Source organism: Pelodiscus sinensis, chromosome Z (assembly GCF_052426305.1).
Source record: "Pelodiscus sinensis isolate ZL-2025 chromosome Z, ASM5242630v1, whole genome shotgun sequence".
NCBI lineage: Eukaryota > Metazoa > Chordata > Testudines > Trionychidae > Pelodiscus > Pelodiscus sinensis.
Window position 1 is genome coordinate 17120292 of NC_143085.1, and position 18544 is coordinate 17138835.

At 43.2% G+C, this 18544-nt stretch overlaps 1 protein-coding gene across 3 annotated transcripts in view; it reads left to right on the forward strand.

The window, feature by feature from the left end:
* ZDHHC8 (zDHHC palmitoyltransferase 8) overlaps positions 1 to 18544 on the forward strand; it is a 229300-nt gene that overhangs the window by 196571 nt on the left and 14185 nt on the right. For all 3 annotated transcript variants that reach the window (XM_089775273.1, XM_089775274.1, XM_006134609.5), the window contains 3 exons: positions 830 to 947; positions 3392 to 3501; positions 6799 to 7835. In XM_089775273.1, coding sequence (XP_089631399.1) covers positions 830 to 947; positions 3392 to 3501; positions 6799 to 7835 — 1265 coding nt within the window. The remainder of the gene's footprint in view (positions 1 to 829; positions 948 to 3391; positions 3502 to 6798; positions 7836 to 18544) is intronic.

Here is an 18544-nt window from a genome sequence, read left to right on the forward strand (position 1 = left end):
GTCGTTTTTAAAATGTTATTTATTTATATATAATGATGCTTATATCTTAGCAAAGTGCTGCAAGATTTATGGTGCTAAGTGTTATAGTCATTAGAAATAATCTCTCAAACTTTGTGTACTGAACTCCTGGAATGGCTTCATTTGCTGAGGATTTCTCTGCATATGGAACTGAGGGTTTCTCTGCATATGGGACTACTGACAATGATATACATGTGTTAATGGTCATGTGAGGATGATTGATCACTCTGTGTGGATAAGGACTGTTAGGTTTAAAATCATATCAGTTGATTGCACTTAAATTAGCTTTTAGAGGTAACAGGCCTGTGTACATAGGCTACATCTACACTGGCATGATTTTCCATTAAAAGCATTTTTGGAAAAGCACGTCTAGATTGGCAGGATGCTTTTCCGCAAAAGCACTTTTTGTGGAAAAGTGTCCGTGGCCAATCTAGACATGGTTTTCTGCAAAAAAGCCCTGATCGCCATTTTCTTTCGGAAAAAGACTTTTGCCCAAACAGGAGCAGCATAGTATTTCCGGAAAATCACTGACGATCTTACCTGAGATCGTCGGTGCTTTTCCGGAAATTCAAGTGGCCAGTGTAGACAGCTGGCAAGTTTTTCTGCAAAATCACATGATTTTGCGGAAAAACTTGCCAGTCTAGACACAGCCATAGAGTATTAGATGGTGTTTATTCCCATGTTCATTAACACAATATATACTACTATAATATTTTCCAGTGTTGACAAGTCTTTAGACTCTGTAATACTTTAGTATATATTGTTGTCTAAACCATTTGAGGGGAATGATTGATTCCATGGTTATTTTCAGTCTAAAGTTAGCCTGGAAGATCTGGAGGATAAAACCATGGACATCCAGCCACCTTTGCCTCCCAAAGGAGACCCAAGCAAGTACTCTGAACTAAAGGGGCCGCTGGGAACCAATGAAGGTATCAATACTTGATAAATACCTGATTAATACTTTTTTTTTATGCTATAAAATTTTAGTGTAAATGGGCTTTCATTGTTCTTACAGAACCTTAATGGAAGGTTGATTTCTTTATTCTTTGGGGAAACTCTTAATTCTCACTTTGAGAGAGGATTTGATATATGTATATGTCAAGGCTGTTCCCCACTCTGGCACTCTGAGTATAGAAGGTGGGGGCTCACAAGAGATCTTAAATAATGTATCTCTATAGGCTTCTGCTTTAAAAAATGCCCAAGGTTATAGATTCACTAGGTAGCTGCCAGCATCAACTGTAAAAAAAACCAACACAAAACCAACCCAACCCTTCATCTTAAATCTAGGAAGAAACACTTGAACTTCTTCCAAAGGGCTATGCCCTAGCTCCTTTACCACAAAAGAGCTTGAAGAAAAAACGAAAAAACAAATTGCAGTCTCTGATAGCTGACCTCTCTGTCTAAACAGGCATACCCAGACCTTCTGTTACCTTCCTGGATATAAGAATCAAATTATCACCTTAAAAAAGGTGATTTTATTAACAAAGAGATATACTTGATAAAACATACTTGGTTGCTAGGTGTTACAGAGTAACTGAGAAAATAACAGATTAAAAAACAGAGAAAAATTATATCTCCGGGTGCAGCTTAATATAGTGAAGGAGGGGCACATGGACTTAGCACAGAGAAGTTTAACCTAACAACAAAACAAAAAAAAACCTGATCATGACTAAATACACGTTTTTCCTATTTACTCACACTCCATACCTCAAGGTCCACTCTATTTCTATGTCCAGTATTCCTTGTAGGCATAGTAGTTCTGCCATGTTCACTTCATCGTGCTTCCCCCAGCTCCCAGCTTTAAAACTCTCACAAAGAAAACTGCAGGCAGGCATATCTTGCAATTTAAATTTCAACACCTTTTCCCTTTGTCTCTCCTGGCACCTGACCAACACCCCCTAGTTACCTTAGTTTAACCATATAGTGACTGAATGCTAGCCAGCATTCCTCCTGTCCATCACAGTATAGAATTCACTAGACATTAAAAGGAAAATACTGCAATTGTTTCAGAATACATCTATTTGATACTGGTTAGGCCAGTGGGTGCGTTTTTATTTCACCTGGGATGACAGATAGGAGAGGACCTGGCAGAGATAATTTAGAATTCTAGACAGAGGGTGGTTTGGCTTTACATTAGTGAGAAGCTCCTAAACTCAGAAGTTGGATCTGGATCTGAACTCTCCCAGAACCCAAAGGCTGTGTCTATATTGGCATCGCTTTCTGGAAAAGGGATGCTAATGAGACACTTCGGAATTGCAAATCCGCGGGGGATTTAAATATCCCCTGCGGCATTTCCATTTACATGGCTGCCGCTTTTTTCTGGCTCGGGGTTTTTGCTGGAGAAAAGCGCCAGTGTAGACGCAATTCTCCGGAAAATAAGCCCTTTTTCAAGTAGGAATAAGGGCTCTTTCGGAAAAGGGCTTATTTTCTGGAGAATCGCGTCTACACTGGTGCTTTTCTCCGGCAAAAACCCAGAGCCGGAAAAAAGCAGCAGCCATGTAAATGCAAATGCTGCGGAGGATATTTAAATCCCCCGCGGATTTGCAATTCCGGAGTGTCTCATTAGCATCCCTTTTCCAGAAAGGGATGCCAATGTAGACACAGCCAAAATGTTTTAATTCAGGTCTATGATTAGGCCAGAGGAAACAGCTGAGAAGCTCAGATCCTGGCAGGATCTTGGCAAGGTAGGGAGGGGCTGGCCCTGTGCTCCTAGAAGGGGTGGGGCATCAGGTGGCTGGGGTGGGGCTTCAGCACCACCAGGACTGCACAGCCAGGGCTCCATCAATTTAAAGGACTTTGGGCTCTGGCTGCTGTCATAGTAGCAGTGGCCGCAGTCTGAGCCATGGGACATTTTGAATAGCTGGGCCCCAGGGCTATTGCTCCCTTTGCCCCATCCCTTCCCTTCTCCCCCTGAATTGGTGGGCTTGGATTGTGGCCTGAACTTTGCAGAGCTAAACACTCCTGAATGTGGGGCTCTTTTGTTTGCACCTAACTGTGTTTTGCAACTGGGGGAATTATAAGTTGACAGCACTAGTTAGCTGCCAAGGACATTTATGTTTTTCTTGTTTCATTTAGACTGTAAGCTCTGTGGGCCATAGACTGTGTCATGTATACATGTCCAGTCCTACAAAGAGTTACAAGCAAGTGTATAGCTACTTCTGTGTGGAGTCCCATTGATTTCAGTGGTACTGTGCATGCGCACGCACACACCTACTGAGCTTTAATCTTTTGCAGGTCTGGAGCACACTTTATAAACTGTCAAGTATATTTATCGGGTTTGTGGATTTATATGGAATTCTGTAATCTTATTTATGAGTGTGCCATTTTAGACATACTGTTAATACACATTGTCTGTTAATATCTTTTTTTCCAGAGAATGGTCTTTCACCTAAATTGATCAGTCCCCCAACACCTGCCATGTATAAGTATCGACCAGCTTTCAGCAACAATCCCAAAGTCCACTATCATGCTGCAGCTGAGCAGGTGAGCTTGTCATAATAGTCTAGAAGAACCTGTCCCAAACTAGCAGTAGGCTCAGGTGAGTCAACAAACTTGCCAGACCCCTGGGCAAAGTTGGGCGGGGGAGGAGGGCCAGCTCCATGGTTCTGGAAGGGGCAGGACCTCAGGCAGAAGATGCAGGGTTGGGGTAGCCAGCCCTCAGCACTGCACAGACCATGTTGCTCCACCTCCTTCTCCAGCCCTCAGTGCCACTTGGAACATGCTGTGTAGGGCTCTACGGCCCTTTTGAATAGCTGAGTCCTGGGGCAGTTGCTCCCTTTTCCCTCCTCATCAGTGGGCCTGAGTAGGATACTTCAACTTGGTGATAAACTCATCTCATGGCAGTTGTGAATGTACTAGTACAGAACTACATATTAATAGCTTTTGTACAGGCTGGTGTTGTACACACTGACCGTACCATACTTTTTGTGCTCAGTCATCTTTTTTTTTCAGTATTACTGTAATTATTATCATACCCTATTGAAAAATGTCCAGTTGCTTTACCAAATGATGGACCTGATCTTGAGAGGTCTCAACTCCCATCAGCTTCAACTACATGACATGAAAGCTACTTTCCATTCATGCCAGTAGCTGTTTGTATCTGTTTAGTACATTTTAGGATTGAGCCCTTTAGGCCAACAGATTATATGCTCTGATGATATGGGTCATGTCAACTCACAAAACAAAACAAAATAATTTAAAGGAATTATTTGTGGGATTCCTTGTGCCTATTATTGTTAAAATGAATATATGGTTATGCACATATGTTCTGCCTTAACAGATGTTTAGAGCTTGGGTCAAAGTTTTTAAAAATGACCCCTTATATTTTCTGCCAACAGAAAAAAAATTAAGGTAATAACAGTTAAAGTAACACTGTCCTGGAAAATAGGATCTGAAGCTGCTTGTTTGTCCTATCTTGTACATTAGCAAATTCCAAGCAAATGTTTATATATAGAGGGATATTTTCCCTTAAACAAATACAGGTTGACCCTCTCTAGTCCGGCACCATCAAGACTTGTCCAGTGCCAAACCATAGAATTTACTGGACCACTGGAGGTAAATATTGTCTAGCAGCATTACCAAAACATCCTCTGCTTCCTGGGCTGTTAGAAAACATTTAGGGGTAAATTAGAACTAAATAACTCAGAACACTGAGAGCCAGGACTGGTGCTGCAAACAAACTTTTGGGGACTGCGTGAAACTTTGCCATACTCATGATAAGTGGACATCTGACTAAGTAATATCATGCCAGACTACGGATGTTGCTGAACTAGAGAGTTACAGACTATAGTGATTCAATCTGTGCTCCAATACTATTTCCTTAAATTTAATCTCAGGAGCAACACCAACTGCCATCCTACAATAACATCCAGGGTGTAACTTCAATCAATGAAATGAATGTGGTAGAAGTAGAAGAAATCATACTCAAGCTTCCAAGGGGTTATTCTAAACAGTAGTGATGGAGATGGGGGAAAGAAAGGATTTGGCAATATTCTATTAATTTTGGAAATGAGAGCTGTGCCTACTCGTTTTACATATCTCTGATTTTTCAGCAGCTTTAAAAACTAGAGATTTTAGTCTTACTGCCATCTTACATGTAAATCCGGCTTTCCAGATCTGTCCTCAGAATAAGTCTTAACTTGCCTTGTGAAATGGAGCATTTCAGAACATGAGTACTTCACATAACTGGCTGTATGAAAATCTTATTATCACATCTTCACCTTATTACCTGACAAATGGCTTACCAGTGAGTTCCAAATACGTTTATAGGCATCAGCTAGCACCTAACCTGCAATTTTGATGTGTGCAAGCAGGATAGCACAACACCGACAGTATTCCAGTGCTTGACATAACCTACAATGGATGAACCTTTTTCTCCAGTTGAGAACTGAAGAATATACTGCAGTATAAATTCTAATCAAACCAGGGAAGTGGCAAGTTCTGGTAATTGGGTGTAATGCCTTTTAACTGCTAGGTTTCTAGTTCCAGTCTAGCCTAGAATACAAAGTTACCTTAGCTGACTGGCCTGTGTAAAATGAGTTTAGTGGTCTAATCCCCAGACCTGCTTTTCCTCTGTGGTCTGGGCTGGGACTAGGGCAAACTGGCCTGGGATTTGGGGCAGCTGGAGACTCATTGTCTGCCACTCCAGGGTTGAAGTTGCAGAGGCCTACTTGGTCTCAGCACAACTTGGCACTCCTGGATTAAGGGCATTCAGTTGGGGTGTGGATCTAGTGGCCCTGGTGGGAGGGCTCCTGGCTCCGGGAAGGAGAGGAGCCAGGATGGGCAGGGTTTTGGGCAGCATGTACAGGGCCAGGAGCTTGCTTCCCTCAGCCAGTGGTTCACATGCTGCCCAAGCAAGTGGCCACATCACAAAACCTGGTACCAAATGGGAACCTTACTGGCAGTCTTAGAGCATTGAAAATATATGGTGCTCATACCACATCTAGGGGGGGTGGATGTAACTCTCCTCTTGCTTCAGGATTCAAGTACAATGGCAGACTGGTGTGAAAAAGATTGTGCTGCTGCTGCCTGAGCTGTACCTGTCCTTCAGCCTGTCAATCTAGCACCATTCATAAGCAATAAAATCTAATGGGGAGAGGGAGAGTAGAATAGTCAACGGGGGAGGGGAGAGAAGAAGAGGCCAACCACTTGCATCATTTCTTCCCCGCTAAGCAGAGTCTATCATTCCTTTTTCCAGAGAAGAAGCCCATCTGTTTCCATGGTAGAGGAAGGTAGTACATTTCTCTATTTTCCAGCTCAAAAACACATCCTGGAAGTAAAAAGGGGTATAAAAGCTCCCTTGTGTCCATTTTTTTTATTATTCCTTTTCTATAAATAAGTGAAAGGAGAAAATACGTATTGATTGACTTTCTGATTAAATAAGCATTTATTTTTTTTGCAGTCACAGTAACCAAATCACAGGCACATGACAGACTTGCTAGGCCCCTGGGCAAAGTGGGGCTGGAGGCTGGATCTACACTCCCAGAAGGGGCAAGTCCTCAGGCGAATGTGGCAGGGTGGGGCAGCTGTCCCTCAGTGCCATCTGGACCATGACCCCTTCCTCAGTGCCACCCAGAGCACGCCACCCGAGGCTCCAACGGCAATTAAAGTACCCGGGGCTCCAGTCAGCACCGCTGCTGTAGTAGCAGTGCTGGTGTCCAGGAACCACACGTCCCTTTGAATTGCTATGTACTTTTCACTCATCAGGGGAAGCAAATTGGTGCAGCGTGCTGTGTCCTATCATGGGGTGCCTTCCCTTTCTCATAAGCATCTCTGTTTTAGATCACCATGCAGGAGGGACACAAGCAAGGAGTTTTGATTGAAGAAAACAACCAGAGCCTTGATTTCCAATCAGAGCCCAACCTGGACATCCCGAACTACAGGAAGAGCTCCCTTCACAAGACTTATCAATCTTCCCCACTCCAGATAGACTCCTTTGCCGTCAATTCGCGATCCCTGAGCTTGAAGTCTGCCAGCAGGAGAGGGACAGACAAAGTGCCACTTCATCCAATAAAATCGGAAGGGGCTGCTTCCACCCCTTACAAAAGCGTCTTTTCCCCTAGCTCACTGTCAAACAGAAATGGAAGTCTGTCTTATGACAGTCTGCTAAACCCCACATCCCCCTCTGGGAGGAAATGCATAGCCCATTCTGCTGTCGGCTCCGTTGGGTACCATTCGCCATATTTGTCAGCCAAAATGTGCCACCTCCGGGGGAGTGAGCTGCAGCGCCAAGCTCCACAGAGTTTCAGCCCAGTGCTGGGGGGCCCAGCTCCGCACCAGCGGGACCCCTCTCCCGTCCGTTATGACAACCTTTCAAAAACCATCATGGCATCCATCCAGGAGAGGAAAGAAATGGAAGAGAGGGAGAAGCTCCTCCACTCTCACCCAGATTCGGTGTTTGCAGACTCAGGTGTGTACGACACCCCTAGCTCTTATAGCCTTCAACAAGTCAGTGCGCTGTCTGAAGATGCTCGCAACATGGTGATAAGATATGGCTCCAGAGACAATTTGATGACTGGAACCAGTTTTAGCACAAGGAACCCTTTACTGCAGTCCTCTGTGTCTTCCCTCTCAAGTGCAATGGCCAGGGCACCAAGGACTTCCACAACTTCCCTTCAAGCCGATTTAACCAATAATAATGTCCAGTCCCATCAGGCACTACAGGGCAGGCTGAGCAATGGCTCCTACAAGTCACCAGGCCATCAGGCCCCATCATCTCCTACAGGGATGCCTAGGTCACCCTCATACGGAGGTCTGAAGGCCGTCTCATTTGTGAACACTGTGGAAATAACGGAAGTGCAATCAGTGGGAGTACAAAGGTATGAATTGCTTAAATAGCTTATGATTAACAAGATGGTGCATGCAGGCAATTACAATAGTCATTATTAATTGTCAGGATTCAGCTTGCTTCTTTGCTTTAAGATAGCAGGTATTGTGATGTACATGGGCAGGGCTTGCCAAGCGGCGGCGAGCCCCGCTCGCCAGCTGCACAGTTTCTCACAGTTCTGCGCTCTGCGCATGCGCAGATCATTCTGCACATGCGCAGATCGCTCTGTGCCAGCTATTCTGGGTTTGTCAAGCCCTGTGCTTGGGTATCTCTTTAATTCTGGGTTTCATATCAACTTTATCATCACTGAACAGTTGTTCATTTGTTGTTTGTATCAGGTGGTTGGTTGTAATAAGGAGTTTCAGTAGGCAGAAGTGCTTCTTCAGAGCCCTTCCTCTTGTTCTTGATAACATATTCCAGTAATGGTGGACTATTGACATGAACATTTTATACAAATGATTGAGCTTGTATAACACCATTTTGTGAAAGAAGAGTTTAAACTGTAAAATGAGAAAAATCTTGATGATTCCATGAAGCTGTGTAGTTCTAACAGAATTAGTCATAAACAAGCTTTTAATTGAATGAATTAGATAATTATTTTAAAATTATGGGACTGATTCTGCCATTGGTACCCGCACTAACAACTGCCTTCTACTCTAGGACAGCTTGCAGTTTACGGGGTAATGCACTTTGGGTAAAGATTATAAAATCTCAGTCTTAATGATTAGCTGGATGCCCAGTAATGTAGAATTGGTAATAAAGAGTGCTGCTCAATTAGAATCTAGCCACATATTCTTGTATGTTTCTGGGCATAAGGAAGAAAACACTCTGTGTGGAACTTTATTTATTTTATTATTTATTTATGTTGCAGTTATATTTTCAGCTATATCCCATATATTATTTGTATTGTCCATGAGCAGAGAAAGTGTTTGTGCCCCAAAACCATCCCTCTTTTAATTAAAAAATTATATTCCTCTTGGGTTACTGAACTGTTAATTCGGAGTGTATTTCTCTTGCCTACAAATGGTTTGATTGATTGATTGATTGATTGGGGCAGTGATGTCCAAGCAGGGATATTAAACTCCGTTAGCAGTGTGATTCTTCATTCAGTTTAGATAATTTGCCCAGATTGTTTTCTGAAAGCTGGCTTGCATGTTAAGCAATTTAAAATTAGCAATTTAAAATTGTTTTATATTATTTGTATGAGGTATTGGTTACAGATATTGCTCTTCTAAGTTAAAGTGGAGGTGCTAGCCTGTTTCTATGTAAAAGTATGTGTTCATTTTGAAAACCGTCTAGGTGAAATCAGCCTTCTTTCACTTTCTTATAGAGATGATATAACAATTTGCAACAAATAATGGAATAAAGTAATCTAAGCTCTTCTGAATTGGTGCATATCACTAAACAGATTATAGAATTTCCTCACAAGTATTTCTTTGAACTTATTTGAGCTTCTTGGAGAAGTTTTTTAAAAGTATGGCTTGACTGTAATCAGCTGAGAGTTTGATAACCACTTTTTATTGTTGTGTTTAATAAGATAAGTCACACAATATTATTTCTGTTTCCTAATTGGTTGAGTATGTGAACATTTGCATGTGAGAATTTATAATTTGGCTTCCTTGAATACTTGCAGTTATCATTTGAAATCAGCTTTCTCAAACATTCTTGCCAGTAAATTTATTGTACAAATGTTCCCTCAAAAGAAAAGAATAAGAGGCAGGGAGCATGGCAAAGTGATTTTGTTTAAAAATATGAAGTTAATAATGATTTAATAAATAAAATCTCTCTCCCATTTGCACATCACAGCTGTCACTTGATGAATTTCAGCAGAAAGAATAAGACATTAAGAGTCTGGTAATTTCATCACGGAGAGCATGTAAAAGAGAATTGAGGATAGCTAGCAAGCAGTACCTGGAAATTTTGTGCCTCTTGTTCCTGTACTACAGTTGTACAAAAGAATAGTTGTACAGAAGAATGGAGGGTTTTAGTTTGGGTTTGACATGAATATAAACTTGGATAACTGGTGTATGAGCAGTCTTTTGAAGTGCTAGCATCTGTCACTTGGTTGTTCCCTCGCTTCCTTGGGTATATATGAGTCTTGAGTTTGAAGGTCTGAAAAGACCTCACAATACACAGCACGTACTGTAAAAACTTCTTTTGAGGGCACACTGGAAAAATCTCATTCTGTATATCAGGAAAGGCCAGCATTTTTCCTTGTGCTTTGTGTACCCTGTCATCCCCTCTGGTTAGTTTCCAGGTTACAGAATTCACTAGTAGTGTTCCATGTAAGCTGTGCACTTGTGCGGGTGATCAAGAGAAATTCATAAGCCACCTAGCTAATAAGCAGAGCAACCATAGTTAGGGTCTGTGTTTCTACTAGTGGTGCACATTTGCACATGCCTTGGTGCACATAATTTATTCTGCACCTGGATGGAAAAAATCTGCACATGGATGAAAAAATTAAAGGGAATATTGTGTACCACTCGCCCCTAAGGTGACAGCTGTGTGATCAACGTGATGGTAGTGTTACCAAGAGAGAGAGACCAATGTGATACAAACAGCGATTTTATCAGCATCTTCTCTTCAGACTCCTTATAACAATTATTGTAGCAGCAGTTGACATGTGCAGGGTTCACACTGAAGGCAGATTTGGAAGGGAAAACAGTTCTTTTTACTAAAATAATCCCATTAGTTTAATATATATGAAAAGGAGAGAAAAGGACAGCAGTGTCTTTTTGCTGAATGTTCACTATTCTGCCATTGCAAAAATCATTTTAACAACTACAGTTCACAAATAGACATTGGAGAAACTTTCTGACACAGGATTTTAAGGCCTGGGCAGAGATGTTTCTATATTGTTTCAATGGCTTACTTTAAAAGGTAAATTAGTGCTGGAGAGTGTTCTTAATAAGCTGAGTGCTTGGGTGGTCACCTAAGAGAAATTCAAATGCTGCCCAACTGATGAGCAGTGAGCCCATGGAGCCCAGAATCTGCAGCATGTGTTTCTTTGGTGGTGCATATTCACACATGCCTTGGTGCACATAACAAAATGTATTTTGCACATGGATGAAAAAAATAGAAAACTGGTTCTGAATTAGACCCGGCTGGATTTCAGTAAGGTTGAGCATAGTGTAAGTCAATGCAGAATTTGGTTCCTAAGTATTTTTCCCTAAATTTGGGATACAGATTTTGGGAAGCAAGAGATTCAGAAGCTGAGAAGCAACTTTAAGAAACATACAGGTTGGGAGCATCCTTCCTAAGGAAGCAGATGTTTTATGTACTACTGAAAATCCACATATTGGGAGGAGATTCTCTGGCTAGTGTGGGTCTGGAGTAACAGTTCTTTGCTGGCCCTCTCCTACATTTTTATTATTGCAGAAGCTCTTAGAAGCCCCACAACCCCCTTGAGATAGGCACTGTGCAAACAATGTAAGATACATGCCTGGAATGCGCTGCATTCCTACTATTCTTTGCCAGTTACATGGCCCACAAAGGGTCAGTACAAGCCAGTCTATTTTAGAGCAATCGTAATGGCATTAGAAGGACAGGGACCAAATCAGGGCAGTGTAAAGATAATTTATGGCTGTGCCTGGAAAAGGGGGAATGAAGAATCCAGCCTATTCTGTCTTATTTTGGATTTCCTCTAACATACCGCTGGTTCAGCACAAGATAGGAAGTGCCCAGCAGAGGCACCATTTCAGATTTTGGTAGGGAGGAGCCAACTTGTGCATGCTGGGCAAGGGAGGCAGACTGAGGATAATGATTTCAGCAGTGTTACTGAGCATGCTTCGTACAAACCAAGCACCAAACAGGAAGAGGGAAACCACCCTATCTGCCCTCCTCCCACACACATCATCCATAACCACGGGCTACTAAAGCACTGGAAAACTGCTTTTTTTTTTGCAGGCAACTTAGCATTTAGCTGACAGGAGCACTGTATCTAAGTCCAATATAAAAGAAAGAAAATTAAAAAAGTACAGGAAACCCCTAACTTGCAACTGCCCGCGGTGCGATTTCCCTCCCCCCCGTGCACACACACATGCTTACAACTATTTTTTAAAGTGTGTAAAGGGCCGAAACCCCCTGACTTAAGTCCTTGGCCCACGTTTACAACAGTGCATGGCATTTATCCTTAATGAGGGTTCGAGGTATGACTCCCCGGACTTGCGACGCTTCCCCGGGAACCAATCATGTCGCAAGGTGGTGGTCACCTGTATTAGACTCACTCAGCTCTAACACTAACATATTTTGACATCTTGTGGCAAGTCACTTAAGGAACACTAGTTAGGCTTAAAATGTGAATATATATTCTTACTTAGGCTGTGTCTAGACTACATCTCTCTTTCGACAGAGGGATGTAAATTAGACACTTTGAAATTGCAACTGAAGTAGGGATTTAAATATCCCACTCTTCATTTGCATAATCACATCATGGCGCTCTTTCAAACAAGCACCATTTTGAAAGTCTAGACTCCAAAAAATGAGTTCAGGATCTTTTGAAAAAGCCTGCCATTTTCGAAAGAACAGCATCTAGACCGCGGTTTTACTTTTGAAATGGCGCCTGTTCGAAAGAGTGCCATGATGCGATTATGCAAATGAAGCATGGGATATTTAAATCCCCGCTTCAATTGCAATTTCCAAGTGTCTAATTTATATCCCTCTGTCGAAAGAAGGATGTAGTCTAGACACAGCCGGTTACTAACTTTGGGAAGCGAGAGACCCTGTCAGGACTCTAAGGCTCTCTCTCAGCTCTGAAAGAGGAGTAGGGTCTAGTGGGTTACAGCAAGGGGGCATATACATTTCAGCTCTATATGGGTACATCTGTGCTTTTTTTGTGCCGGTATGCCCCTACTTTCCTATCATACTCGAGTTGAATGGAATTCCCCCTTGGCGTACTGGCACCTATTTCTTGGGGTGGTTTGGCTTGGGACACGCAGCTCTTAAAGGGGCTGGAACTGTATTTCAGCCCCCGGTGTGGCTTGTGGGTGTTTTTTTTTTTTTTGCTCAACAGCTTTGACCCTGGCGTACCAGAACCATTTTTCTTACAAAAAAAGCACTGGGTACATCTACTCTGCAGAGGAAGATTGAAGCTGCTGCTGTTGATCTTCCAGGGTAGTGTTTCTTAAACTTTTGAAGACCGAGGAACACCAAACAATATTTTTTTTTTATGAGGAACACCAAGATTTTTGTTGTTGAACAAAACAAAAAAAGGGTGGGTCAGGGGAGAGGGGAAGGTTATTGGTTATTGAGAAAAAAAAGTTACCTGCTCCTTTATTTTGAACTCTGTTGTTCTCAGCAGCACACCTCTGACTGCCTCACAGCATACCAGTGTGCCGTGGAACACAGTTTAAGAAACACTGTTCTAGGGTCTTCTAGTTAAGACCGCTAATTTGAAGTGAGAGTGTTGCTCTGGTCAATGCCGGGAACTCTGCTTTCATGAGGAGGGGATCCTCAAAGAATCCATTTTGAAGCACTTGGAAGAGGGGAAAGTGATCAGGAAGAGTCATCATGGATTCACGAAAGGCAAGTCGTGCCTGACCAATCTGATTAGCTTCTCTGATGAGGTAACTGGCTCTGTGGATGTGGGAAAGTCAGTGGATGTGATAAACCTTGACTATAGCAAAGCTTTTGGTACGGTCTCCCACAATATTCTTGCCAGCAAGTTAAGGGAGCATGGATTGGATAAATGGACTGTAAGATGGAGAGAAAGCTGGCTAGACTGTCAGGCCCAATGGGTAGTAATCAACAGGTTGATGTCAGGTTGGTGGTAAGTTTCTAGCGGAGTGCCCCAAGGACTGGTTCTTGGACTGGTTTTGTTCAACATCTTTATTAATGACCTGGATGAGGGGATGGATTGCACCCTTGTAATCCTTCTGCCGGGTAGACCCGGCAGCAACAAGGTCCAGGTTCAATATCTAGGGGTCCATCTCACACAGAACCAGCTCGAGCCCCCACCCACTAATCTGGGAAATTTACACACCCCTGGGCACCTCTGAGAGGCAATGCTTCCCCACTCGCAAGCACAGAGTCTGAGTGTAGGAAAGAAACATTTAATGAAACAGAGAGAGAAGTCATATGGCATTAACTTGGGAAAATACCATAGAGTTCATAGCCCAAACATGAGCTAAGGCCCCCCCTCCCCCAGCCAAGAATCACCCGCAGTCCCAAAGTCCGACACCCCAAAAGTCTCTGTCCCTGGTCAGTGCACCCAGAGTCCAAAAGTTCACCTGCAGGATTTTACCTCCCAACCTGGGTGGAAATGGGGGTGGGGGGATAGATAGGGGCACCTTATGTGGTCCGAAGCCGACGGCCCCACCTCTCCGCAGGGTTCTGCTGCAGTCTTTAACGTGAGCCACTCTGCCATGCTCCATAAGCTGTCTCGTTCCACTCCGCTGGTCGCCTGCAGCCGCTCCTACTGGCCGCTTGCCAATCATTCCCACCAGCCACTCTACTGGCTGCCGCTCCTACCGGCCACCCGCTGCTTCGCTGGCTGCAATGGGTCTGGCTCCCAGCCAAACCAGTGATTTCAGCTTGTAGTGATTTCAACTTTTAACTACCACCTTGACTGGCAAAGGATTCCAGCTTCCACTGGACTAGCAAAAGCACTCCTAATGGAGTCTGCTTTAGGTCAGTCCTCAGAACGAAGGGGGAAAAAGGTTAGGTTAGGCCAGTCTTACAGCTCATAGCTAGTAGGTGTGCAGCAGGCTGCCTCAAGTCCTTTAGACCTTCCCCCCAGCTCAGCCCACTCAATTCTGGAAGGGGGGAGGCTTGTTTCTTGGAGACCTCTTACAATGATGGGTCTCCTGCAAGCACTAGTATCATGTTTTACAGTTCCCACATTTAGGGGTAGCACGATTTGTGACCCCCACAACAGCCCCAAATTAGTTACAATAAACCACATTCCATTCCAACACTGATCCTCCATCAGCCCTGGCTGAATTGGATTTACATAGCGACACCTCGTATTCCCTCCCCATCCTGGCTTGAGCTGTATTTAAATATCAACAGTTAATAGTTAATTATCTTGACGAGCTAAACAATTGGAGTGGGCACACCATGCCCATGGCACCTCTCTCCTTTTAGCAGTTCAGCCCCTGCTTACACCCTCAGCAAGTCTACAGATGACACTAAGCTAGGGTGAGAGGTAGATACACTGGAGGGCAGGGATAGAGTCCAGAGTGACCTAGATAGATTAGGGCAGTGTTTCCCAATTGGTGCTCCGTGGAACCCCAGGGTTCTGCAAAGTGAAAGTAAGGGTTCCGTGAGAATGGGGCATTGCCCAGCCCCCTCGTAAAGAGACAGAGTATTTTGCAGGTTTTTTTGCTCGACCAATTTTTTTTTTTTTTTTTTTTTTTGCTTGCCAAATTTTACTCTGGGGACTCTAGGGGTTCCTTGAAATTATTTTAAGCTGAAAAGGGTTCCGTGGCCAAATAAAATCAGGAAACACTGGATTAGGGGTTTGGGCCAAAAGAAATCTGATGAGGTTCAACAAGGACAAGTGTAGAGTCTTGCATTTGGGATAGAAGAATCCCAAGCATTGTTTCAGGCTGGGGACTGAATGGCTAAGTAGCAGTTCAGCAGAAAAGGACCTGGGGGTTACAGTGGATGAGAAGCTGAATATGTGTCAACAGTGTGCTCTTGTAGCCAAGAAGGCTAATGGCATATTAGGGTGCATTAGGAGGAGCATTGCCAGCAGATCCAGAGATGTCATTATTCCCCTTTATTTGACTCTGGTGAGGCCACGTCTGGAATATTGTTTTCAGTTCTGGGCTCCCCACTATAGAAAGGACATGGACACATTGGAGAGGGTCCAGCGGAGGGCGACTAAAATGATTAGGGGGCTGGAGAAGAGACTGAGGGATTAGGGTTTGTTTAATCTGCAGAAAAGAAGAGTGAGGGGGGATTTGATAACAGCCTTCAACTTAGAATCATAGAATACTAGTACTGGAAGGGACCTCAAGAGGTCATCAAGTCCAGCCCTCTGCCCTCATGGCGGGAACTTCCTGAAGGGAGGTTCCAAAGAAGATGGAGAAAGGCTGTTCACAGTAGTGACGGATGGTAGAACAAGGAGCAATGGTCTCAAGTTACAGTGGAGGTGGTCCAGGTTGGATATTAGGAAAAACTGTTTCACTAGGAGGATGGTGAAGCACTGGAATGGGTTACCTAGAGAGGTGGTGGAATCTCCTGGCTGGGTTGATTTAGTTGGGATTGGTCCTGCCTAGAGCAGGGGGCTGGACTTGATGACCTCCCGAGGTCTCTTCCAGCTCTATCATTCTATGAAGTCAAAGGAAGACTGACCTTTGACTTCATGCAGTGTACACAGTGCCAAAAGCTGAATTAAGCAACTTCGACTTCAACTACACAATTAATGTAGGTGAAGTTGCATATTTTAATTCAGCTTTGTCTTATAGTGTAGACATACCCTCAAAGAACATCAGAATGACCCTACTGGGTTAGATAAAAGGGCATTTTAGCGCTGTATTCTGTCTTCCAATAGTGGCCAATGCCAGTGCTTCAGAAGGAACAAACAGAACAAGCAACCCTCATGATCCCATTGCCCATTCCCAGCTTCTGGAAAACAGATGTTAGGGACACCATCCCTGCCATTCTGCTTAGTTGCCATTGATGGACCGATCTTCCTTTAACTTATTTTGTTCGTATTGGAACCCTGTTATAGGTTGCGCCTTTTCATCATTTCTTAGCAAAAAGTTCCAATATTTTGTTTATTTGTTTTAATCTGCTGCCTATAAATGTAATTGGGTCATCTTCTTGTGTTATGTAAGTGAAGGAAGGAATAACATTTCCTTTTTTCTATTTTTCCACAACATTATGATTTTCTAGACTTCTAACATACTCTCCACCCTTTAATCATTTCTTTTCCAAGATGAAGTCCCAGTCTTATTTATCCCTCCTTATATGGAAGCTGTTCTTTACCTCCTCACTTCTGTTGCCCTTTCTGTACCTTTTCCAAATACAATAAATCTTTTTTTTTTTAGATGGGGTGACCAGATCTGCATGCAGCATTCAAGATGTGGGCATGCAATACCTTTAAATAGAGGCAATATGTTATTTTGTCTTATCTATTTCTTTCCTAATGATTCCCAATATTCTTCAGAGGGGTAGCCGAGTTAGTCTGTAACAGGAAAAATTTAAAAAACAACAAAATAGTCTAGTAGCACTTTAAAGACTAGCAAAACGTGTAGATGGTATCATGAGCTTTCATGGGCACAGCCCACTTCTTCAGATGACCAGACATCCCTGCTTCTACATCCTGTGAAACTTTGGCCAGTGGAGGGAGACAAATTATTTTGGGAGCACATGGTGGCAGTGTGAAGTAAAGGCTCAGCAGCTGAGTGTATTAAATCCTACCTTGTGCTACCATCTAAATTCTTTGCTTCCATGCATGTTCTAAACCAGTTGACAAGTTCTTGGCTTGCAGGTTTTCCACCAATATGGACACTACACTCCTCTTAAAAATGTTCTTGACACAAGGTTACTTTTGCTACAATATGTACATATCATGAACACATATCCAATACTGTAATGTAGTAACTTAGCTTAAGAATGGGTAAAATGAAACTTATGCTCCATCCACTATGGCAGCAAATAGTAAACGAAAAAATCATTTTTAAAGATTCATGGTTATAAAATGGCTTCAATGCATGGGGTGAGGGGAGGGGGCTTGTGGTGTAGCTAGGATACTGAGTAGGAATACCAAGATGGTGATCCAAAGATTACTGAAGTCAGGGGAAGAACTCCAGTTCATATCAGTTGACCTTGTATCTGGCTCCAAGTGAAAATACTGATGAAAGCAAGAAAAATTCCTCCCCTTATCTTCCCTTCCATTCTCTCCCCCCTGCTCCACTCCCCCATTTTGGGAAGGACAATAAGGCTGTGTCCAGACTCCATGCCTCCGTCGACGGAGGCATGTAGATTAGCCAGATCGGAAGAGGGAAATGAAGCCGCGATTAAAATAATCGCGGCTTCATTTAAATTTAAATGGCTGCCCCGATCTGCCGATCAGCTGTTTGTCGGCAGATCGGGAGAGTCTGGACGCGATGCCCCGACAAAGAAGCCTTTCTTCATCGACACAGGTAAACCTGGTTTCACGAGGCTTACCTGTGTCGATGAAGAAAGGCTTCTTTGTCGGGGCATCGCGTCCAGACTCTCCCGATCTGCCGACAAACAGCTGATCGGCAGATCGGGGCAGCCATTTAAATTTAAATGAAGCCGCGATTATTTTAATCGCGGCTTCATTTCCCTCTTCCGATCTGGCTAATCTACATGCCTCCGTCGACGGAGGCATGGAGTCTGGACACAGCCTAAGTGTGCACACCATCACATACAGCCCTATCCCCAGGTCATCAGCAGAGTTTGAACCTGGGATCTTCAATACCATTTACAGCTTTTTATCATACTTGAGTTAAAGTAGTAACTCAGGGTTCATCTACACAGTAGTGTGTAGCTCAAAATAAGCTACGCAGTTTGAGCTACGCAAATTGCATAGTTTATTTCGAGATAGCCTATATCGAGATTTAACACTGTTTAAACAGTGCTAATTTCAAAACAGAGTGCTATTCTAATGAATCCCTTATGCAACAAGGTTTATGGGATGTTGGAATAACAAGCCCATTATTTAGAATGTATTTCAAAATAACAGACTTGCTGTTAAGACATGCAGAACGCTATTTAAGGATAATG